Source organism: Notolepis coatsorum (assembly GCF_963971535.1).
Source record: "Notolepis coatsorum genome assembly, chromosome: 4".
Lineage (NCBI taxonomy): Eukaryota > Metazoa > Chordata > Actinopteri > Aulopiformes > Paralepididae > Notolepis > Notolepis coatsorum.
Window position 1 is genome coordinate 53,863,256 of NC_140168.1, and position 26,378 is coordinate 53,889,633.

A 26,378-nucleotide genomic window follows, 5' to 3' on the forward strand; every position below is an offset into this window, starting at 1 on the left:
AAGAGCAAAAACGTTAATGGCTGGGTGAGTGACTGTCTGACAAAAAGGTGGTAGACTTCAGTGTAAAGGTTACACACGAAAATCGGAATTAGGTCAAGACAGTCAGTCTAGAAAAACTCACCCAGACGAGCTGCGTAAAAGGAACAGGAACAAACAGTGGAGGCGAGCGCGCGCCACGGAGCAGGTATCCAAGCGGAGGCTTCTAGGAAAGCGGAGGCTTCTAGGAAAGCGGAGGCTTCTAGGATTTCCTGGAGAATAGCACAGTGAAACAGCAGCAACGGGGAAAAACATCCAGCGACAAATCAAGACGAACCAACAACTTAGGGTGGGGAAAACGGGGTATAAATAATGAGGGATCGATTGATTGAAAGGCAGTGACAGCTGGGGAATGTGATTGAAAAGCGTGGGGAAGTGAGGGAACCAATCAGCGACGTCTCAGATGACGTCAGCGGGGAGAAACGTGTGAACGAGGGAATTGAAATACTTGACAGAAAAAATGAATGAAAACAAAGCGAGGGTGGTTAAAGGAACAGAACGAGTGAGAAGGCAAGGACAGAAACCTCACAAGTCTGAAGTTTCCGATGCAATAAAGAAAATTCACTTTTAGTGCTAATGAAATAGAGTAACATAGGTCTGAACTTGAGTTGTAGAAAAAGTTGTGTAGTAGTATTTGGTAACCATAGATAGATATATGTTGCCTGAAACTGGTGTTCAAATCAAACTAATGTGTTTTAGTCTTGTAGAAACATGTCAATCAAAAATAGGTTATCATTAAACCTGATATGCCCAGAGGGACAAGCTTAGAGAATGTGTGTGCTTGCAGAGACGTGGGCTCACACCAGGAGGTCATTTGCATACAACTGCTGGCAGCTGCAGAACAATAGATCAAGGGTCTGTTAAACTGGTCCTGTGGCTGATTATAGCACAGGAAGCCGGTATCTTATGCCCCAGGTCTAAACAGGCAGGCCAGGTCATCTGGTCGGATTACAACATGTGAGTACAGCTGCCAGGGGAGGAGCAAGCGTCTCCATTCTCAGTAACACTAAGTACATTTTCAAATGTCTAGTACTATACTTAGATTAGTTTGATATGAACTACAAATGGGCCTGTTTATATTGTGGTAATAATTCTGAATTAAATGATATGAAATATGACATGGGTATGACGGGGTATCACAGAGTTTGAAATTAGGCCACGTCTGAATCTACATTGGAAAATACTTAAAATGTGTTGAATACTAACTGTATAAAAGATATATTGATGTAAGTTAAAAGAATGATTAGGCCTCATGTAGCATCAAGATAAACTGTTCAATTATGATATCTCTGTTTATGTAATATATCTTGGGGTTAAACAACCAAAGTATTATGCTAGATATAAAGTGAAACTATTCTCTGGTCTTAAACAAAGTAGCGGGGGTTGGCCTGTTGAGGACAACCCCCTATTTCAAATTAAAACGTAGAGAGGCCGTGATTGGAGGAACACAGCTACTGACGTCACTTTGATGACATCACGCAGAGACTCCAGGCTTTTGATATAAGGAGGGTGTTGTGACGGTGGGAGGACACTCTGACACGGAACCACCAAGACAACACCTCACCTTTTCACACAGGAGACGACGCGGCAGAGGAGACTGAACAGACAAAGAACATTTGGAGGGAGAACAGACTTTTCTTTGTTCATCAGCCAGAGAACGAAGAACATCAACAACTTATCAACTCTACTTTAACATTAGTCTGATATAAGGGATCGGTGGCTTAGTACTTGAGTACCCTTATATCATTGCAGAATCCATTTTTCATTGTAATTACACTCTTAACTTTGAATTAAAACAGATGCTGTTATACACCTTCTCCTCTCCATTTCTCCTGCTGCTCCGCTGGTCGTCAAACAAGACCATATGGTCTTTTGAGCAGGGGCGGACCTAGCACATTTGGCGCCCTAGGCGAGATTCACCACTGCGTGAATTGTAATTTTTTTTGGTAATTTTTTATTTTTTTTATGACTTTTGCCTCTTCATAGTTCTCTAACGTTAGTCTTTCTTTCCTCAACGCTCAATTCTATAAACACTTGACCGATACCCATCAATGCACAGCGCTCTAGCATGTTCTGACTGTGAACACCTAAAGCTGAGGCTCAGACCGACCGACCGTTTTAGATTTTTGGCTCATTTTCCCTTATGTTAGAATTTTTTTTATGTAAAAATATTGGTTGCCGATATAGAGGGGGGCGCCAAAACTGCACAAAAAAAAAAAAAAAAAAAAAAAAAAAAATTGCGCCCCCCTCTGGGTGGCGCTCTAGGCGACCGCCTATATCGCCTGTAGGAAGGTCCGCCCCTGCTTTTGAGAGTACAAAGGTTTTTAGGTGACTTCAGTTGTTACTCACGTTTTTCTGTAGTAGTTAGTAGTCCAGAAGTAGTATTTCCAATCCGTTCAGAAATGAGTGATTAGGAGTGGTTTTGGTAAAAAGTGAGAAAAAAAAGAGCTCAGAAAACCATTTTCTCATTGACTCCAATGCATTCAAGGGAGAATTCTCTTCCTGTTTTCGCTTGTGACTTTTCACCTAGAAAATTCTGCCGTCTACTTTGGCGCACGCCTCACATATCGGTATGTAACTCGAGAACCGCTGAATGGATTTTGTCGCCTGAAACGGCAATCGACAGGCAACAAGTAAATATATATATTGTATGAAAAAATATGCACACCTCGCTAGAGGTCGCCAAAGTGGCGTGTCGCGCCGGTGGGCAAATCGTCCTCGTATACGGCCCGTTGCATGGTAAAGTTAAGATCAGCCAGGCTTCTTAGAAAGGTGGATAATCATCTTACTAGCAATGAAATGTCAGGCCACTGTAGTGAACTTGTACAGTATATTTACTTTTTATACTCAAGTATATTTAATATTAAATATATGAGCTACCTTTTGTTTTTAGAATTGTAAATAGATTAACCTTTATTAGAGTAATACTCTGATCAGGGTATAGGTATTTCTACTATACATCCATCACTGTCACTGCCCAATGTGACGGAAGCGTTTATGAATGAGGCCACAAGTCAGATATTTTTCTTATTTATTATCAGCAAGTAGTCAGATACATATAAACAAACGGTAGGAAAAGGACAGAGCTCGTCAGCGACATTGTTTTTCACAAGGTAATCAGTATCGCTTAGTAAAGATCATTAACACTTACACTCATACACACCCACATTCACACCTCCACATCTTTTTGAATTTGAATTTTTTTTACTTCCCATCTTGTGCAATAAAAAAATGAACATATTATGGTACATGAATATTAATTAAATTAAAAATTTTTACATCTTGCGCTTTATTTACAACTCATATTTCAAGAAACATAAATGAAAGTAAACGTTCCCTTGACTTACGTATTAGCCACATACTCAGAAGATACACAGAATAGTAAATACCCCAATCTCTTATCTCCATCAATGACACACACCGTCTCCACACTCATCAAAAATACACTCTTCCCTTTGGGTGGATTTTTTTACATTGATAATCTGTAGCGATGAGTCAGAATGCTTTGTACTTTAATTGACTTTCAGCCGGACTGTTAAAAATAGGCTTTGGTGTAAAGAGGGAAAAGATCTTCCTGCATTTCACAATTATAAACGTACACTGCAAACCAAACGCAGTGTATTGTATTCAATCTAACCAATTTGAATGAACACTGGGTTCATGCCTAATGGTACCTATACAATATGCCAGCAAAAATCAACAAAGACCAAATAATTGATTATTCAACTACAGGAATATTTGACCGCAATAGCTTGGGAGTTGTATACATCCCTTAAAGGCCCACCCGCTTTTCTTGATCCTCCAATCACAACTGTCGCTTTCCTCGAACAAACAAAATGTGTTGATTTTCGAAAAATACCTTCAAAAGTATTTTGTCAGAGGGAAGCGACAACTGTGATTGGAGGATCAAGAAAAGAGGGAGGGGTTTATGATAGATCCATTGTATTATTAAGGTTACACTGCACCTCCCAACACTATTCGATGCATAAGTGACTGCCTTTTAGCTAATATTTTGCATATATACTGTACAGTAACTTATATTCCCACAAACACCGGAGACCATGGAAAATGTCGTCAGGTGCTAGGGCTGGTGCGATAGAACCCCTGCAATTTCTTGGACTTCTTGTTCACCAGAATCACCCATCCGACTGCTACGTCGTCAACCTTCACAACACAGATCCCATCAAACAAAAGTATCAAGGCATACAAATAAAAGCAGTATGTGCAGGTCTTGGAGTGATCAAGGTGAACTTGTTGCATGGTAATTTCAAACAATACAGGGTAATGACTATTTGGAATCTGTTGGGTGCGCCGTTTTAAAATGTACCGGTAAGAACACTGGGTTGGATCGTAGGTTCCCATGATATACCGGTAGTATATCGAGACAGAATGAGCTCGCACACTCCCAAAAAACAAGGAAATATAGAATTTCAGTCGAGATTTTAATCACACCTGCTGCTAACACGTTGTTCTGTCTGACTGGAATCAACTCAATGATTTTGAAAAATACTTTCATTTTCTCTTCTTTTTCTGGTAAACCACAGGCATCATCTTTGCATAATACAATGTGACTTCCCTGCGTGTCCTCCTGCAGTGCCGGTTTGACGGGTTCATCTGGTGGAGATGATCACCTAACACCACATCAATAATCACGCCGTATTAAGCCACAGTCGAAAGAAACCATTGAAGAACAAACATAATAGTCAGTCAGGCAAAGTGATCGAGACATTTCTTTTGCAGCTGTACATACTGTAGGCTACAAAAGGTAACGTGGAGAGACCACAGGAAGAAAAGGAAAACAAATCCTATTTACATTGCGTCCCATCAGAGCACATACAAGAGGTAATAGAAGAAAATAAATATGAACAAACATTGGTGAGTTCCATTTTACAAAAGAAAGTCTACCTTTTTGTTTATTTTTTTTCTTTTCCTGTTTTTCTTAATTTTTTTACATTTCTAGCACAAGACTGTACACCATCTTGTATTGAGAGAGAGGCAGTTGCCTATGGCGATCGATGCTAGACATAAGTACGTATCATGCTGCACTAATATAGTGCAAAAATATGCCTGAAAAAAGGGAGAGAGAGAGGCAGGCGAAACCGATGATGGATAGCAGTGGTTCTGATAGCGAGGTACCGGTCTGGAATAAAAACGGAGCCAATTTTTGATCTGACAAATAATCCTACAGGAGTCTACAGCAACCACTTAGCTGTGGCCAAGGAGGGACAACAACTAGAGATGTGTGCTTTCAGGAGCAAAAAGATCTCTCATGTGTGTGTGTTTTTATGTAGGCAGCACTCTCCGACAACCTTCGTTTCGAAAAATACTTATTTTTTTTACAGACAGTAGTAAAATGGCAGAGAAGCAAAGGCAGACTTCCATAAGAAGATAAAGAATTTCCGTGAAGGCTCTTGTGAAACAAAGTATCAAAATGTAAAATCTTGAACAAAAATAAATAAAAAAAGGAGGAAGGAAGATTCTAGGCTACATTGGATGATGGATTCAGTTCAGGATTTCTCTGTTTTTGCGCATTTCTTTCGTCCAAATCAGTCCGCAGTCCTCTTCCCAGGGTCCCCAGGTGTTTTCTCACAGCCGCAGCCCACCATCGGCACTGAGGGTCCGTCGGTGGGTCGGCGTGACGACCCTGTCTGTCTGGCCAGGAGGATAGTCTCTGCATCGGCATCGCCGACAGGATGAGTGTCTCACATGTCGGCGTCGCCATCGTAGGCCAGCGTCAGAGGCTTCAGTCTGTTGTTCATCTGTCGTCTCTGGGGTTTCTTTGGCTTTTTACTAGAAGGGGAAGAGAACGGCAGATAAAGGATAAGTGAGTGGATATATAGGATTCATCGTTAGCCACTAGTTGTACTTTTCCTGCCCTTTTAACAGGATACCTTAAAAGGAACACGCCAATATAATAGGGAAATATGAGCTGCGTCGTCTCCAGAGTCGGACAAGAAGATATATACTGATTTCCTCTCAGGTAGAGACCTATCCCGGTGCTAGTCTAGCTTAGCACAAATGAATGTGAGCGGATATGGATCAGCTAGCCTAGCTGTTGGCCTAAAACACCCGCCCGGAGGCATGTATATTTTCCCTAACGCACTTTCACTTCCGTGTTCGGGTTCCGCAATCTGATTGGCCACTGACGTTTCTCTCAGCGGCAATCGCGTTACGCCTAGTTCTATCACTGGTTAAGCTTGGCGACTCTTTCGAAGTTGGTTAAGGTTAGAGTTTGGTTTAGAGCAGGGCGATAGACCACCAGCCCTGATTCCAAACTCTAACCTTAACCAACTTCCAAAGAGTCGCCAAGCTTAACCAGTGATAGAACTAGGCGTTAGCTAGCTAGCAGGCTGTTAGAGGCATAACTAGGCGTAACGCGATTGGCGCTGAGAGAAACGTCAGTGGCCAATCAGATCGCGGAACCCAAACGCGGAAGTGAAAGTGCGTTAGGGAAAATATACACGCCGCCCGGAGTTCTAAGCTAAGCTAGTGGTCCGTATCTGCTTTCATTAATTTGTGCTAAGCTAGCTTGTAGATGGATAGCTTTCTACTGAACACATAGAGAGGAAATTGGTATCTATCTTCTTGTCTGACTCTGGAGAAGACGATAAGCACATTTCTCATAATGTTGGTGTGTTCCTTTTAAAAGGGGAACACAACCCAATTTAAGAACTCTATTCCCATGGCCCAGGACAGTCCTATCAATATTTATGAACTACAGAATAAAGCTCAGTATAAAAAGTCAGACAAGCACTCATTGTCTCTCATTCATTGTCTATGGAGCAGCTTCAAGACTTTATAGTGATGACATCACAAGCCTGATACTTAGTCCCCTGGCTTTGAGAGAGAAAGAGAGAGAGAGTTGTTCATGCCCACTTGTATTTTAACAGGATTGGACTGTCCTAGACCATACAATAGGAAGAACATTTACCATTTCTTAAATTGAACGGTATTCCCCTTTAATTTAAGAAGTAGGGCTCCTTTGAAGCTGAGCCAGAATGCCTCCGTTGTCCCAACTTGCCTTTGTGTTTGTTTGCCTCAGGTCCCATGCATTGCTATGCTGAATACCATGCATTTAGTACAGTGGTTTAGTCATGCAGTAAGCAGCATTGACATAATGCTGTTTAATTACTAGCTATATCTTCAAGGGAAACTCTACACAGCACAGGTTAGAGAGGCAGCCGTATTAGCTCTTACAGTGTCTTATGTTCCTACATGTTTTGAGGCTCAGGAAGGAGAGATCTGATTGGCCACTGACGTTTCTCTCAGCGGCAATCGCGTTACGCCTAGTTCTATCACTGGTTAAGCTTGGCGACTCTTTCGAAGTTGGTTAAGGTTAGAGTTTGGTTTAGAGCAGGGCGATAGACCACCAGCCCTGATTCCAAACTCTAACCTTAACCAACTTCCAAAGAGTCGCCAAGCTTAACCAGTGATAGAACTAGGCGTTAGCTAGCTAGCAGGCTGTTAGAGGCATAACTAGGCTTAAAGGAACGCGCCGACATTATGGGAAATGCACTTATCGTCTTCTCCAGAGTCAGATAAGAAGATAGACACCAATTTTCCCTCTGTGCGTTTAGTAGAAAGCTATCCGGCTGCAAGCTATCCACCTGCAAGCTAGCCTTGCTTAGCACAAATTAATGGAAGTGGATACGGACCACTAGCCTAGGAATTCTAAGCTAGGCTAGGGGTCCGTATCTGCTTTCATTCATTTGTATGTGTATAAATGGTAAATGGCTGCATTTATATAAGTTAGCGCTTTTATCCCAAGCGCTTTACAATTGGTTACTCACGTTTTACCCATTCACTCACACATTCACACACCGATGGCGGAGGCAACCATGCAAGGTGCCAACCTGCACATCAGGAGCAATTCGGGGTTAAGTGTCTTGCTCAACGACACTTCGACACGCTGCCCGGGAGGAGGGGGTATTGAACCGGGAACCTCCGGGTGACCAGACGACTGCTGTATAATTTGCTAGCTTGCAGACAGATAGCTTTCTACTGAACACACAGAGAGGAAATTGGTATATCTTCTTGCCTGACGTGTACGACACCACTATACTCTATAAAACACCAGACAATACTATTTTGGGATACACACGATTATATACAAAATTACTTAAATATGACAACTCATAATGACACATAGTAAGAGGTGAATGGATGGTGAAGAGAGGTATTTAAAACAGCGATGGACAGGAGATGGAGTAGATGGGGATGTGGTTGCAATCCTCTATCTGACCACAAGAGAGCCCTGTTGTCTAGAGGGAGAAATGCTCAAATCAGACCTCATCATCATTCAGGACACTGTCGTTATTCACTGCTTGCAGTGACAGTGATATACTGCTATATGAATTTAGGTGTATTGTGCTGTCACACTTGCTGTGTGTCACTATGGACAAATGCCTGTGCAAGGTTGTATCTGTTTTGATACAATAAAATAATAGAAGAATGAACAATCAAATGTTGCAATTCAAAAGCTGTGAAGACCACTGCTAGTGCACACCTTCTCCAACTAGTTGTACACTACATACTAGTGTACTATACAACTACCACCATCACCACCACCACCACCACCAGTTGCAAACAGCTCCTGTACCAAAAACTCAAGTCTATCAGTCCACATTTAAACCAAGGTCTATAAATTATGAAAAACAAGCAAAAAGCAAAGCACAACTCGCTAATCTATAGACCTTGGTATGAACTAAACAGAGCTGTAAATAGAAATCTCCCGACAGAGGCGGCCTCTAAAAGCCTCTAAAAGGTCTTGTCCATGTTGGATGGACATCTCACCTCAAGGGGACTGCCCCTGTTTAAAACGATCCGACAGGCACTTATGGAAAGGAGGGTGGGGGGCACGTACGGACACAGGTTTGGAATGGTTGGCAGGAGGCCCCCATGTGACCTCGAAGGCCACTGTAAGGTTGTCGTGACCCCTTTAAGTGATGAGGGTTTCAATACGCGACTGTGTAGGTAGAAATGGAGGTGGGGATGGTAGCTGTTGAGGTAATGACGGAGGTAGATGTTGTTGTTGAGGTGATGGGGATGGGGGTGGGGTTGGTAGCTCTTGTTGAGGTGGCAGGGTTAGATGTTGTGTCTGACGGTGTTGTTGTGGTTGAGGTGAAGGGCATAGATGTTGTGTCTGATGGTGTTGTTGTTGTTGATGTGGTTGAGGTGACGGGGTTAGATGCTGTGTCTGATGGTGTTGTTGTTGTTGATGTGGTTGAGGTGACGGGGTTAGATGTTGTGTCTGATGGTGTTGTTGTTGTTGATGTGGTTGAGGTGAAGGGGTTAGATGTTGTGTCTGATGGTGTTGTTGTTGTTGATGTGGTTGAGGTGAAGGGGTTAGATGTTGTGTCTGATGGTGTTGTTGTTGTTGATGTGGTTGAGGTGACGGGGTTAGATGTTGTGTCTGATGGTGTTGTTGTTGTTGTTGATGTGGTTGAGGTGACGGGGTTAGCTGTTGTTGTTGCTCTTGCTCCTCCTGTTTTTCCTGCAGCTCTATGTGCTCTGTCCGTTGCTGTAGCTCTTCCTGTTCCAGCCTCTGGCAGTCGTCACAGGTGTACGCCACCGCGTGGCCATTATTGGGATCCATCCAGTAAAGGCCATCGGCGGGGGAGTTGGAGTTGGACTTGGAGTGAGGGCAACAACGACAGACACTGACCAGCGACGGATGAGGATGGAGGGAAGACAGTAAGGGTGGGGGGGGGGGGGGGAGAATGGAAATGGAAGAAATTATGAGGTAACTCAAAATTAAAGAAATTATATTAGGCAATGAATGGAATAAATGGACTTTGGTGTGGGTGGTTGGTTGAATGAATGATTGAATGAATGAATTAATGGATATATGAGTCCTTAAGACAAATATATAATTAAGCTTTCTGATGAGATATATTTTGAAACCTAATTATCTAATAAAGATGGCAAGTTGGAGTGCTGTACGCATTCACATTTAAAGACGGTAGAGGTTGAGGTGATTTGGATTGGAACCGCAAAAACACGGGTAGTCCAAGAACTTTCAAAATGGATATGGTTCTTCGTCTACTCTAAATGAACGAACGAACGAACGAACGAATGAATGAATGATGAATGAATGAATGAATGAATGAATGAATGAATGAATGAATGAATGAATGAATGAATGAATGAATGAGTAAGTGAAAGATTATCTGTACTGTAAGTGACTGATGGAGGGAATGGCTGAGTAAACAAAACGTGATGGTTGAGAGACAATACATAGATATAGACAAGACAGTGAGGGAATGCAGCGGCAAGTAAACATCAGACAGGTGCGCTATCTTACCATGCTAAGTAGGTCATGGAGACTATAAACACGAGAAGAACAAATGCCCCTGCCCCCACGCCGTAGACCCACGTCTTCAGCTTCCCATCTAAAGAGAGAGAGAAAGAGAGAGAGAGAGAGAGAGAGAGAGAGAGAGAGAGAGAGACATAACACAAAAGTTACGCAATAGCAGTTAGTGCAGTGATACAGCTAATAGGGTGATGAGCCAGATGTTATTGTATCAGAAATCAAAGCAGACCACCTTTGTGTAATGACCTCACACAAATGGTCTGTTGAGTCAAAATACTGGATTGGATCGGTACTCAGTTTATTGTATTGGATCAGTACTCAGTTTACTGGATTGTATCGGTACTCAGTTTACTGCCATTGGATCAGTACTCAGTTTACTGGATTGGATCAGTACTCAGTGTTGGTCGATACTTCATATTTACCACTCTTAATCTGCATTGGCAGTGAAAATAGCAGCCATTTATATTTCCTTCCTTGAGCTGAAGGGGGCAGCAGCGAGCTACGCAGAATAACTTCAGAGGAATCCCACTCTTGACATGTCCCTTTCCATCTATTAAATTGTGCGTAAACTATTGTGTTCGTGAATTCACTGAATACTGAATCACAAGGGTATTACCACCTCCTTCATCTCAAGTGTATATTAACATCTCTCTGAAGAGGCCCAGACAGGCTGTTTCAGCCTTCAGGTGAGGAGAGTGTTTAGAGAGAGAGTGTTTAGAGAGAGAGAGAGAGAGAGAGAGAGAGAGAGAGAGAGAGAGAGAGAGAGAGAGAGAGAGAGAGAGAGAGAGAGAGAGAGAAGATGACAAGTGACAACTACTGCGAGATGATTAAAAGTCCACATTGTTGTGAGTAGATCGTATGTGTCCTCGCCCACTGAGCTCCCAGGAGTGTGTTGATTGAATAGAACAGAACAGAACAGAATACTGTCCCACAACGGCAAACAGCAGTGATTGTGCAGGTAGTGACACAGTGAAAAATTACTTCTATCTCCTGTCCTACCAACGTATAATTAGTACAGAGGGTAGATAGTGCATATATTAAGTTAAGTTATCTAGTTTTACAGAGGGTAGTATAATAGTATATTAATAAAATGGTATCTCGTTTTACAGATAGTACATATTAATATTATGCTATCTAGTTTTACAGACGGTAGACGGTACATATTAATAATATGGTATCTAGTTTTACAGACGGTAGACGGTACATATTAATAATATGGTATCTACTTTTACAGAGGGTATAGTACATATTAATAATATGCTATCTACTTTTAAAGAGAGTAGCTAGTACATATTACTAATATGGTTCTACTTCTACAGATGGTAGACAGTAGGGGAGAGTGGGGAGAGTAGTGCCAAGGGGCATGTAGTTCCACCCCTGTTATCTAGAAAACCATAGAAGAAGTTGGTCATGTGACAACATATTTTTGAAGAGGCATCCATTTCACTCAACCTGCAGAGAAGGGAGACACCTGGCTTGAGAGGTAAGCACATTTAAGTTCAAAAAACTGTTTTTTGCCCTCCAAAGTAAAATTTGTATGATCACGGTTTTTTGATTGCTGTGTTTGAACAATTATAGACAACTTTGAAAACAGTTCACACATGTTTTAGTGCTTTAGTAAGCTACACCATGAGTCTATACAGTTAGCATGATGCTAGCTCAAAATAGCTGGGGGATGCATTTTTTTCAAAATGGTAGGCTTGGGGTGATTTGTGCCAAAGGGCCTGGGTTAAGTTGTGCCAGATATTCTCTTTGTTAAGTTGCCCCAACTTATTTTATTAACTATATATATATTACTTTATTGTATTTTATTGTTATTGTACATTGCATTCTTGCATTTTATCACTAAAACGATGTGATATTCTTAATTTTAGACCAAAATCAATCATGCCACGCAGATATACAAATGGAAGACAGACAGGGTTTCAACTCCTTTTGAGATTAAAATGATCTGTTTTACATAAAATTATCAATGGCACAATTTACCCCAGTGTATTCTCTCTAATGTCACAACTTACCCCACACCGGGGGCAAGTTGTGCCACAAAACCACTTTTTTTTCTAAAGCTATATTTCTGAAACAGTTTATTTAAGATCCAAAGTGATTGTCCCCAGGGATAAACTATATGTACATATTTTAGTTGGGGGCATTACTGTAATCCCCTTGCTTTAAAGGCACTTTAAGTAAAAAGTGGAACTACTCACCCCACTCTCCCCTACATATTAATAATATGCTATCTAGTTTTACAGAGGGTAGCTAGTACATATTCATAATATGCTATCTAGTTTTACAGAGGGTAGACAGTACATAGGTATTCATAATATGCTATCTAGTTTTACAGAGGGTAGACAGTACATATTTTAAAGAGGGTAGCTAGTACGGTATCTACTTCTACAGATGGTAGACAGTACATATTAATAATACGCTATCTACTTTTAAAGAGGGTAGATAGATAGTATATATTAATAATATGAACAGGAGTCATTACTTGCAGTTACTGATGTGTTTTCAGAACAGAACAGAACAGAACAGAACAGAACAGAACAGAACAGAACAGAACAGAACAGAACAGAACAGAACAGAACAGAACAGAACAGAACAGAACAGAACAGAACAGTGATTCCTTGGAAGTGAAAATACAAGAATAGAAATACAGTGACCTGGGCCAAAGGGCTGGAGGAACCAGGTGCGGCCGGCCCTGCCTGGTGTGCTGGCCGCGGGCTGGGTGGGGTTGAAGGCGCGGATGGTCTTGACGTCGGCCTTGTTGTCGCCTGCCGTGGGGATCTCCAGCACGGGGATGACCGTGCACTGGTCCAGCAGGCCGTCAGACGTCATCACCTCTGTATAGCCATCGTCACAGCCACACACACCCGCCTGGGAGAGAGAGAGAACACAGGCTGCTAGTTAGCCCTCCTCATAGGCACACACAGCCGCCTGGGAGAGAGAGAGAACACAGGCTGCTAGTTAGCCCTCCTCATAGGCACACACAGCCGCCTGGGAGAGAGAGAGAACACAGGCTGCTAGTTAGCCCTCCTCATAGGCACACACACCCGCCTGGGAGAGAGAGAGAACACAGGCTGCTAGTTAGCCCTCCTCATAGGCACACACACCCGCCTGGGAGAGATATATAGAATCAGATCTTGTCATGTCATAGAGTTGGGCGTTAATTCAATATTATCGTTTATCATATGGGGATCTTATTGGGATGAAATTATGATATTGTGATATTGTTTCACGCAATACTGTCATGTAAATTAATGATAACCACAATTAACTAATATCACATTTTACATTATCATGCAGTTAAATGTGACTGATTGGATTATTTAACTTGTGATTTTGTATACGTGAACAGATATCAGGAAAATATTCCAGGTGGTTATGGTGATGTGCATTTCTTTCTTATCGCCCTATCATATCATATCACATTATATAGCCTATCTTAGCCTATCCTATCCCATCCAATCCAATAAGATAAGATAAGTTATTCCTTTATTGATCCCCTTGGGGAAATTCTGGCATCATAGCAGTATGGGGGAGGGGAGGTACAGGTACATGGTGATAGTAGAATACATAATACAGGTAATACAATTATAGTACAGTAGAAAGGTAAAAAAAAAAAGGCAGTGTAAACAATATAATATAATTAACTCAATAAAATTGAGTATATGCATAATGAGCAAGTAGGCAGTGTAATCAAGGTGCAGATGAGGGTCTGTATGCCATATCAGTTATATTATGCATTACAATAAATATAGTTACAATTAGGGATGGGTACCGAATTCGGTACTTTTGAGGTACCGAACCGAAACACGTCGGTACTACCGAGTATCGAATCAAGTGAGAAACATTTTTTTTTTTTTTTTTTTATTATTATTTTTTTTTTTACTTTTTTTTTTTATTATTATTTTTTTTTTTTCATGTCGACGTTCACACGCACAATATATGCTTACCTAGGATTTGACTTGATTCAACAACAAAGCAGTCGGAGCAATGACAAGCCGAAAACTGTCGAAATTGTAGTTATTTGAAGTTTGGATTTTTTTTTTTACGACTGAGGTAGGTAAATTACATTTCTTGAGACTAAAGTACCGAAAAAAGGTACCGTTGGGTACCGGTATCGATTCACAGGTACCGGTACCGGTACCGGTATCGGTTCAAATGTGAAAGGTACCCATCCCTAGTTACAATGGACACTAGAATCTAAATATATACTATGAGTAAGTAAGTATACAGTATACACAGGTGCAGTATGCATAAGGTACGTATGGCGCGATATACGTCATATGTTCTACGTTGTCCGTTTAGGTGGGAGTCAGACACACTCTGTGATCAGACAACCTAGTAGTTCTCCAGTTCTGCTGCCGTTAGTTCTCCGGCTGCTGGCAGCGGTCCCTGCCCACTGTTGTGGAGCCTGATGGCCGCTGGTACGAAAGACTGGCCGAGGCGGTTAGTTGAGTGTCGGGTTGGTATGAGTCTGTGACTGAACGTGCTTCTCATCTTGACTAGCTCAATCCAATCCCCTCCCACTCCACCCCACCCTATGGTATCATGTCATTCCATATCATATCATAGTGTCATTTTGGTTATCACAGAAGGGAGGATAAGCAATATTACTTAAAGGCATATTTCTGGCTCATATCCCTGACATTTCAAAAGCCTTAAAACTCAGATCACCTCAAGTGTGTAATTGTTTCCAGACAGAAACAGCCTCTTGCTCTTAACACTTTCAGCGCCAGCCGTTTTATCCATCCTTGTAGTCAATGGGCCACGCTTTAAAAGATAGGGATTTTCACTGTGCGTCATGATGTTTGCAGGGCTATATCTATATTATAGCTATGGAGACAATACTATGGCTCATTTGACAGTCACTATCTATCGTCCAACATGTAAAAAAGTTTTTCATGTATACGTTTGCGTGTTATCCTGTGGTGAATATTGTATAGTTTCAGAGGGATCCTGGCTAATTCCTGGAAGCTGTGTTATGGAGCGCTATGTGAATTTTGCTAAAGGCGTTCATGTTGCTCGCCTGGACACGTTACTATTTCCAAATCAAAGGTATATAATAGGTATTATGTTTCATCATGAATGCATCAAAGGGGGGGGGGGTCGTTTTTTGATGCTCTGATCGTCAGCAACGGCATACGTTTTGGAGTATGTTACATATGATCGTTGCGATCTATGTGAAATCATTGTTGGATCAAAGTAGGTTTGATGTCATATAGTCCTTACCTTTACTAGGAGGTATCCCAAAAAGAATATTCCAATTGTCTGATCGCGATTTCCAGTATTGATGTCCATCGGGTCCCTGACATGAAGTGGCACAAGATATGCCTCAAGTGTGCTGAACACATTTCAAAGTGCTTGGATGAATCGATTCACTTGGCTTGGTCTAAATTCTCCGCCCTGACCATATACAATGTAACACACAGTGTAAAATAAGGTTTCAAAGGGTAGCCGATACTGCCACCTAGCAGGATTCAGCTGGTATTGCACTCTCGGGGTCTCAGAATGAGTTCCAATGGTAACACTGAGGTCCGTGAGACTGTATAGAATAAAAAAATCGGATAAAATAAAAAACGATGAAAACAATCGAAAACCAACTATACTCAGGTTTTGGAGCTCAGCGGTTGGCGAGATAACCCGACTATAGTCGTGGTTGGCCATGAATGAGTTAAGATACTGTTATTTCTCAGCAAAGATTTATGTGTCTTAGGCCCAGGTTACACAAGGGGAAAACAGGAACGTTGTATTTTCGAATGATTTCGTTTGCATGTCCAAGTTAAAAGGCAACAGTGTTTTAGCTGGCATTTTCATTCTCCTAGCGGCAACGCTCCAAGGGGGTTTTCTTTCTCAAAGTCCCTTGGAACGGTGACATGCAAACTTGCGCAAGCTGGAGACAGAGCCGTTCACGTCCAACGCCCATGCGCACTAGACACAGACGTCCGCGTGCCCTCACCAACGTGAGGGCTGAGAACATTGAAGAGAACCAGAAGAGAACAGGATCTAGCCATATTTTTCCAGCACTGGATTAGTCAACATGAATGACCAAATAGCTCAGGTGTTCGCGGACTTTCTTTAAAAACTATAATTCAGTTGATGGTATCACAGAACGCTAGAACAAGACGCAGACGCATGTTGGGAATGTTTCATGCGCACGAGCATCCCCGTCTCCGGCAGCAGCGTTATTGACCCTACCTGGAGCGCCGGTTCTGGATGAGGAATTTTGTCTATGGAGTTACGCTTCCTGAGGAATGGCGTGAGAACTTTAGAATGTCAAGATTGTCCGTGATCAACCTCAGCAAGAGACTCTGTCCGCATTTGGAAGGAATCACAACCAATATGCGGGTTCCCGTGGATGTACTCACAAAGGTAGCTTGCACATTGTATTACCTGAGCGACGGGGGCAGACAAAGGAAAGTCGCAAATTCATTTGTAATATCTCGACCATCTGTTTCTATCATAGTCCGACAAGTCTGTAAGGCCATCACCCCCTACCTGGGTCCAGAATACATCAGATTACCGAGAACAGAGGCTGAGGTGAAGTAGCATGTCGCCAGGTTCTATGAAACACAGAGAAGGCCTCACTGTCTAGGTGCAATCGACTGCACACACATCGAAATCAAAAGACCCTGAGGTGGTTCCACAGACTACGTCAACAGAAAGGGGAGACACTCTTTCAATGTACAAGCGCTGTGTGACTCTAACTACTGTTTTATGGATGTTGTTGTCATGTGGCCCGGCAGTGTGCACGACGCTCGCATCTTTGCGAATTTGCCATTGTGTGCTGCCCTAACCAATGGGACAATCCCCCCCTGCCCTAAAGAGCTAGTGCCGGGCGAAGAGCCTGTCTCTGTCTTTCTTCTGGGTGATCCAGCATATACACTGATGCCATATCTGATGAAGGAATACCCTAATGGCGGCACAACCGTACCGGAACGGTATTACGGGCTACAGCTTTGCAAGGCACGCATGGTGATCGAGTGTTCGTTCGGACATCTGAAGGCACGCTTTGCGATGCTCCGGAGAGCTATGGACATAAACACAGTTACACAGAGGACCTGCCTACTGTGATCTATGCTTGCTTTGTTCTGCACAATTACTGCTAAGTTCACAAAGAAACTGTAAGCGACCTGTGCGTCCATGCTGGTCGCAATTACGAGAGGGAGTTCCAGCCACCAAGCATAGCAACTAACGCAAGAACGGATAACAACGAGACGGAGGGAAAGCGTGTGAGGTGTGTGCTGACCACATTTTTTGATAGTGGGTAGTAGTCATGCCTACACTCTAGTTCAGCATGTTAGAGGCTATTAACGTGGACATTGTGTATTGAGTAGAATAAAGTATGTGAAGTGAAAATGAAACGTTCCAGTCTTCCCTTAGTGTAACTTCAGCCTTAATCTTTACCTAATCTCGCCAACAGGCTAGTGTGATCTGAAGAGGTCAGAGAGGCCTGCTGTCTGCTTTTGGAGGGTAGGTGTGTGTGTGTTTGTGTGCGTGTGTGTGTGTGTCCAGTAGGCGTCTATACTTTCCGCAACGGAGCTCAGTTTCCGGGTTCCTCTGATTGGCCGCGACCCCCACGTGACCCGCGCTAGCACGCCCCCTTATCCACCGCTGCCGCTGCCGCCAGAGCGGCAGAGGTCCCTGCCTTCCTCAATTTATACGCATGGAAGTATTGGTATTGACTACGCCGTAACGAATCATTAAAAAAATATACCGTTAACTGGAATATGTTGTGCCTTTACACATATGTTGGATTATGTAATTGGTTTGTCATGACAAACAAATAAAAAAATCGCGATTTACCCGCTGGCTACAACAACACACAGTGACTGCATGTAGTTGTTGTAGCCACCTCCTCAAAGGCAGGAATACTAAGCTCCCCCTTAAGCTCCAGGAGAGAGGAGAGAGGCTGAAAACCCGCAGTTCTTGCCCGACTGATTTGTCTGATGAATACCCCCATAACATGGAGGTCCCGAATGCATGGAAGTATTGATTGCGCCGTAACAAATCATTAAAAAAAGATACCGTTAACTGGAATATGTTGTGCCTTTACACATATGTTGGATTATGTAATTGGTTTGTCATGACAAACAAATAAAATATCGCATCGCCGGCTGTCTCTGGCTTGCTCCAGCGGACACCAGAGCTCAGCCAGCGGCGAGAATATGCTGCCGCGAGCCACATCGCTGAGCTCTGGTGTCCGCTGGAGCAAGCCGGCGACGCGATATTTTATTGGTTTTTCAAGCCGGCGACGCGATATTTTATTGGTTTTTCATGACAAACCATATTGTGCCATATGTGTAAAGGCACAACATATTCCAGTTAACGGTATCTTTTTTTAATGATTCGTTACGGCGTAGTCAATAGTATAAATTGAGGAAGGCAGGGACCTCTGCCGCTCTGGCGGCAGCGGTGGATAAGGGGGCATGCTAGTGTCGCGGGTGGGGGTATGTGTGTGTCTGTGTGTATTCATGGAGCGGTGGGATCTACCCATGGGAGTTCCCTCTCTTGCGTTACAGGCTGTGCCGTTGGAGGAAGCTGATTGGCTGGCTGGCGCATAGGGGCGGTGCCCTGGGACCCCGCGAACTCGCTCAAAAGGGTGGCGAGTATTGTCAGCTGGGGGCGAGACACAGAAGGACGAGACCCGGAGCAGAGGAGGAAAGAGAAACCCGAGGACGGCGACTGGTGATATTGCTGGTACACACGGCGCTATTGCTGCTTCCTGAATGAAAACGGGAGTCGAGAGGATGGTAACAGAGGATGCGGGGCTGTAGGAGTACGAGGACACGCGACTCTTTTGTGTTGTGCTTTTTCCTCCAGTGGAACCAGTTCATATCGCCGACTGCGGTGTTCCCCCCCGCAGTGGAAACGGGTGGAGCCTCAGACAGGAGAGACATTATCGCCACACCGGCCGCCGTGAGTAAAGAATGCAAGACATTAGAATACGCGACTGACAAGCGAACTGTTTCCCGAGTGCAAATGAAGACATCATAGACGAACAGTGACAACATTGGAATTAGGAATATTATTAGTAGTGTGAAGCTGAAGATTATCGGAATGGCATGCAGTAAGCCAGTAAAACTGTAGAAGATTTGAACCTAGTATTGTGGATACTCCATCCTCTGTGAACTACCTTTCTCTCTCTTTTCTGAATCATATGGAGGATATCTAATTTGTGCATTGTGACGAACCTGTGAACGGGGGGACCTTGCTATTACTGACTGTGCCCTCCATTGCAGGAGGGAGGACATTATTGCACGCCTGGTGCTTGGAGTGCCTAAAACACCCCAGTACGGACAGAACAGTTTTTAGCCCGAAGGCGGGAGGGGCTACGGGAGCGGAAGGAGGTGGCGTCCTTCCGGCCCTCACCTTCGGGCCCCGGTCATACTTAAAACCTTTGTTTTTAGTGTTTGTCAACTCAGCGCTTCCACTGCCCAAACCTAGGTTAGGGTATGAGAGGAGTATTCTAGGCCTAGGCCCTACCCCTAGCGGTGAGCAGCCCGTGCTATTTTATCCCAGCCCCCTTAGTTACTGTGTGACACTTAGTGTGTATTTACCTACCTATATTCTCTCTAATCATTTGCCGTGGCTCCCCGAGGGATGGTGTGATATCGATACCTATTTCAGGCTGTTTGCAGTGAACCGAGTGGTGTGGTGTGATTCTAGACTAATGTTTGATAGTCATAGACCCGTGTGCAGGGCAGACCCTTTTTCTTCACGTGTGTAGTGCCTCAGGTGCGGGGATAGGTGGCGTGGGTGGGAGCCACAGTCTGGGGGTGGGTTTACAGGGCATTGAGTGCTTCCTCCTTTTAATTACCCTAGGCCTAGGGGCGTGGGTATTTTAATCTAGTCTAATAGTGTTTAGGTAGATTTATGAATTCGTATCTTATGTATTAAAGTATTGCCTGTTTTTCTTAAATACCATTATGTAATAAAGTATTGCTTGTTTTTGCTAAACATTCTCTCCTTGTCTGTCTGTGGTCCTGGGGAATCTGTTGTGGTAGTTCAGCTGAGCTCTTTGGAAAGTACACCTGTGCGCTTGCACTTCCTAGCTGTAGACTGGGGTGCTTTTCATTGGGGTCTGGTGACACTAGCGCGGGTCACGTGGGGGTCGCGGCCAATCAGAGGAACCCGGAAACCGAGCTCCGTTGCGGAAAGTATAGACGCGTCCAGTAGCCCAACATTCTTTCACAAACCCTCCTCTCATCCCCCCCCCCCCCCCCCCTGCTTTCTCTCCCCGCAGGGGGTCTCCCTTTATTTTCCCACAATCTCCTGGAAGATAATCAGGCTCAGAAATACCCCCACAATGCAAACAGTGGCTGTACACGTCCAGCGGCAAGACGGGGCTCATTTGCATATCCGAAGGTGCCAGACAAAGGAAGGGGGCATATTGCATATCACCTGTTTTATATGCAGCTGGGGTTCAATATATGGCCCCAGCATGGCGGCACATTTCTGCCCCACTACCACACAGATAAAACACTGTAATGCAGGCGTGTGGATAAACACCACCCCCTCCTATAGCCATCACACACCCCCACACCATCGCCTTCTTATAGCTCTGGTAACCGTATCATTGTTCCAATTACTGCAGGCCTCTCCCTCTTGTGCGCAGGCATGCCCTTATACTGTATGAGCACACGTCTGGTAGGCTACTGTTCGTGTAAAGTGTACTTTAAAAACCTTATGTTTAAGCACAGCATGTGTGCAAGTTCAGTAGCACACCGGGGGGCTTCTACCACAAAAGTTGTCATGGTTACAAACGGTAGCAGACGGCACTGCACCACGACGCACAGAACAACCACAGCGTTGACTGTGAATGCGTCATTGCGTCCCGACAAAACATCCGTGCCAGATCGTCCGTGAGTGAGTGAGTGAGTGAGTGAGTGAGTGAGTGAGTGAGTGAGTGAGTGAGTGAGTGAGTGAGTGAGTGAGTGAGTGAGTGAGTGAGTGAGTGAGTGAGTGAGTTGAGTGAGTTGAGTGGTATGAGGGGTTGAGTGGTATGAGGGGTTGAGTGGTATGAGGGGTTGAGTGGTATGAGGGGTTGAGTGCTGGTGGTGAGTGGTGGCGTGGCTGGTTCTGATTCAGTCATCTTGAGGGCAAGAATGCCCCCATCCCCCCTCACCCCCACCAGTCATTCAAACTGCTCTCCCGAATGTCTCTGGGAATTGAGTTCGCTCGTACTAAAAACAAATGGCCCGACAGCAAAAAGACGCGAGTTGAAAAGAGAAGCATGGATAGATCTCCACGACACGACAGGGTGAATGATAGAAGAAGCCCTGTGCTTTTAATACTGCCGGTAGAAGACAATAACACAGACCTTTATGTGTCCTAGATGATGTTTGTGTGCTGTCTCGAGGGACGGGAGATAACGTGGTAAATAAGGAGGGTGTGTGGGGGGGGGGGGGGGGTATAATTGAAAAATAAAATAGAATCTTGATTAAGTGTTTTAATTTTCCGTGTTGCTGTAAATGTGTTGAAGTGCATTAAACAGTGCGCCAGATGCTCTCCAGTGCTTACAGCCCAGGTGTAGCGTGGGTAATGGGGGACGGCATCAAGACACACACACACACATACACACACACACTCTCGGGCGGGCGGGCGACCGGCGGGCGCGTCTTCCTGTGTTTTTCTCCCCACTTCTTACTGTTTTCCTTAGCTATACCCAGATGGAAGCTTGTCAGACCCCTATGGGGGGAAAAGCCCGAGATCTACTCTTTAGGATACTGCATTAGTCATCGCCGCCCGCTGCCACCGCTGTTGCCCCGGGCAACCGACTCCCCCGGAAAACTCACCTCTGTGCAGAGGGAACGTGGCTTGTTGCAGGGAGGGTCACATGATCGGTCAGCCACGGGCTGCGCTGTCATCAGGCACCCACCTGCAGGGCACAAAAAGTCACGTTTATTATTATTTATTTGTTTGAGCGAGTGGTTGTGTCGGTATGGATGGACGTGCTGGAATAACAGATGTCTTTGTACATAGAAACACACTGCACAGACACGAACACACGAGCTGAAGACACACGGCCCAGATTTCTTCAGCTGCCTTTGTTACTCCCCTCCAGTTTGTAGCGCTGGAGGCGAGCAGGATTAGAGTAGCTACATGCCTTTCTCTCTCTCTCGCTCTCTTTCTCAAAACAAAAACAGCAGATCTGTGACTTCTCACCATTCCGCTCATGGCCGTGTTCCTGCTTGGTGCGTTGTTGTGATACTGGAATAATTCGATAATTAGCTCTCTGGGAAGCGCGCTAAAAGAAGTCTCCCCCCCTCCCCCCATCTGATCCCAGCAGACAAGATAGCAGCCACTGCTATTAAATCCTGCTTTAGCGAGACACACTGTATGTCACAGGCTCACAGCATGTAAGCATGCCGGATGAGATCGACTTTGGTAAATACAAATGTGTCCCCGATGGATTGTCAGTATTAAAAGTCCACATCTGTGATCCAAGCATACACAAATGGGTGGCCCCACTGCTCAAAACAGAAAGATAGGAATGGAGACGTGTTTTCTTTCTATATTTGATTGACTGAGCTCTTGATGCAAGGGCTAAACACTAGACGATTAGTAAATATGAGTTATAATTGTATTTGTCGTATTTCACTGGTTGTTATTGCATGTTTATATTTGTGGTGTTTGGTTCTGAAAAAGCGTATTTTCTATCTAAAAACTGTTATTCTTCGAGAATGTATGTGAATATACCCCATAGCTCTACTCACAAGGTAAAGATTGGGGCTTTAAGGCGTGTGGTGCAACCCTACATAAGACCTCCATATTCTTTCTACAAGGAAGATATTGGAAAGAAAACGAAGAACAAAATGAAGAAAACTGGTCTTGCCTCGCCCTGGCCCTGGCCTCATCTCTGTAAGACAGAGAGAGAGAGAGGCAGCTCAGGGGAGAATCCAATCGTCCTACCGCAGCACTGGAATGGGAATGCCTGGAGGGGAAAAGGCAAGGGCTGGCTTTTCTCACTAAGCTTTTTCTATTCACCACGCTAGAGAAAATCAATACACATCTGCAAGAGCGGAGAGAGAGATACTATATACTGTGGAGAGAGGGAGAAAGTAGACCCAGCCCTATAGTTCAGTTAATACCACACCGCCCACTGTTTTCAACTAAAGCGATTTAAGACCCATCTTGTCGATGGGTAAGGAGTCAAGAGAGTAAGGTGTGTTATGAAGTCTAGACAACCCGGATAGACCAGTGCATTGGCGACCAGGATTCTTTGTCAATCAAGTGAGGCCTGGCAGTCCTACTGTACCGAGCACAGACCTCTAGCCTGACATGTCAGACCCCATGGAACATATGCAAGCTAGCTCTCCATTGGGTCTGAAAAAATAGCTTTGCCGGCGAATATGGTCGTCAATAAAGTAAATATATTGTTTAAACAGTGGTGATGTGTTGGTATGCTGTAGCCTATCTCGTGCCGCAATGAATTCCAGGGAGTGTGATTACATTGAAGTACAGGGGGGGAACATTACTTTGTGACCCTCTCTGTACTAGCAGCAGCAGCAAGGCAAATCTCACACATTCCCGAATGCCCGTTGCCTTGGGAACACACAGATAAATTGTATTTCTTCCTGTTATTTAATGTAATCAAAGCGGCAGGAATTATTTGCAGCACGAGAGATAACACACTACCGTGTCACCACGGTGAGTCAAATTGACTTTATTGATGACCGTTTTTTACCAACGGGCAATTGATTTTAATTTCTCGACATTTCAGACCTCATGTGTTGATGTGACTTCTGCAAAGTTCCTAACATCACCTCAGTCACAGGGTTTAACGGGGAGGTTGCCTTGGCTGCTGGAGGGGGTTAAAGTACAGGGTGCAATATTCCAATGAGGATCAGGGGGGGGTAGGGGGGCAGGGGGGGCGTGCAGTGCAACTGGCACTGATCCAGCAACCAGACATGCACAGAAAAATGCTAAATAAAAGAGGAAAAGAAAACCTGGTAATCTATCAGAGGCCCCGCTGAATATTCACGAGGTGACGCAGAACTCGGAGAGTGAGTGAAGTCAGTATGAATATTCACGAGGAGAACGCCGCACCGGTCGTGATGAAAACATTCTCATACAGAGGAACGAGGAACACAGGCGATCCGCCAGTGGAAGCGGCATGAAATTATGCACGCCATCTGGACGGCGGGGCGGGCGCCCAAGCATTCATTTGGCCCCTTGATAATAAAAGGATAACCGAAGCGCTGTACACTCACCTTACATAGGAATATAATACGGTACTAGATCCCACACAGACGGGGGAAACTGCACTGGATCAAACTTAAAGGGCCAACAATGTAAACAAATATTTTCCGGTGTTTTTATTTTTACACAATGAGGGGTTGTCTCAACACAGAGGAATTGTGAAATATGTACAGATGCAGCAAAGTAGGAGTGTGGCCTTTGCTGCCATCGGGAAGGCAGCGGCCAGGTCCGTTACCGGGTTACGTGTGCAATAACAATAATCAACCAGTAGGGGGCACTCAGGTTACACCAATGTAGCCACATCGATTTAGACTTTTCGTCTCCCGACTGGATTTGGCAAAGGTTTGACCAACAAGAAGAGGACTTGAGGACTAAGGGTGACGTACACCGCACTTATAGGTAAATATAAATAAATATAATTTGTATATCTACTGTTATTGTTTAACGTTATGATTAAAGCAGTGATTAACTAATTCCGTGCCAACCACGAGTATAGTCGGGTTAACCCGCCATGCGTTCCGTGCCAATCACGCTGTGACCTGCTGGGGCAGCGGACTGAGAGCAGTGGACACAACCAGGCTGGATAAGCTGGTCAGGAAGGCCAGCAGCGTGGTTGGGGTGGAGCTGGACTCTCTAGCGAGGGTGGCGGAGAGGAGGAGCCTCGCTAAGCTCCAGGCCATCAGGGAAAACCCCACCCACCCACTATACACAGACTTGGCTGACAGGAGGAGCATGTTCAGTGCTAGGCTCACACTACCCAAATGCAGCACTGAACGGCACAGGAAGTCCTTCATTCCAACAGCCATCAGACTATATAATGCATCACTGTGCCTCACTGCATCACTGAGCACAGAGCGGAAGCTCATTAGTGGCAGGATGACGCGACTAGCGGCCTCCAGGCTCCACAACAGGGGGCAGCGACGGCTGCCAGACAGATCTAGGTCTTATTGGAACCCAAAGAGGACAATACACTACCTAAAGCATACTGCACCTTGTGACACTGTGAATACTGGAATATATATTTCATATTTCATTAGTTAGATGTAAATTATAATTATATTGACCAAATTGTTTACCCCATGCTCAGTATGCTCAGTATATTCTTACTGTATTTATTTCTGTATATTTTATTTCATTTCATTTTATCCTATTTTATTTTACTCTACGCTTATCCTAGGCAACTTGATTTGATTTGTGTTATGATTCTAAATTGTGACCTGTCCTGTCTAAATGTTTAAACGATTTGCAGTGTCTAATTTCCCACGGGATAATAAAAGTATTTCTATTCTATTCTATTCTATTCATAGTCAGGTTTTAATCGTTATTTCTTTTATTAGCGATATCCATTCATTTTTCATCCATCCAGCCTGACATTATCATTGGGAATGGGTCTGAGCTCGCAAAGGGCAAATACCGTCACCTATCGTCTCCCGGATGGTATTGCACATCATTGGATTGCATTGGCTGGGACTGTACATCAGAAAAAAAACTCCGGTCCGGGGTTTCCCTTCTCGGGCAAGCAGTATTGTGTTACCACATTCACTGGGGAGGCTGGGAGCAGCGTCGATTATGTGTTTTGGACTATAACGTTGGATCAATAAATGCGATCAATATTTGGAATGGCGATCAGGAATTGGATTAATCTTTTTGCAGAATATCTGATGTGAGGTAAGGACTCTATTTTACCAGTCTTGGGTTAATCAGATGTTCCTTTCTCCGCCATCGGAGCGTGTGTGTGTGTGTGTGTGTGTGTGTGTGTGTGTGTGTGTGTGTGTGTGTGTGTGTGTGTGTGTGTGTGTGTGTGTGTGTGTGTGTGTGTGTGTGT

General features: G+C 44.1%; 1 protein-coding gene across 1 annotated transcript in view; it reads right to left on the minus strand.

Moving 5' to 3' along the window:
• Positions 1–5,688: 5,688 nt before the first annotated feature.
• The window catches only part of thsd7aa (thrombospondin, type I, domain containing 7Aa), a gene marked incomplete at its 5' end in the record, with an annotated part of 247,207 nt that continues 226,517 nt past the window's right edge, over positions 5,689–26,378 (minus strand). The window contains 4 exon segments of the mRNA XM_084311946.1: positions 5,689–5,826; positions 10,340–10,427; positions 13,009–13,222; positions 22,147–22,229. Coding sequence (XP_084168072.1) covers positions 5,739–5,826; positions 10,340–10,427; positions 13,009–13,222; positions 22,147–22,229 — 473 coding nt within the window. The 3' untranslated portion in view covers positions 5,689–5,738.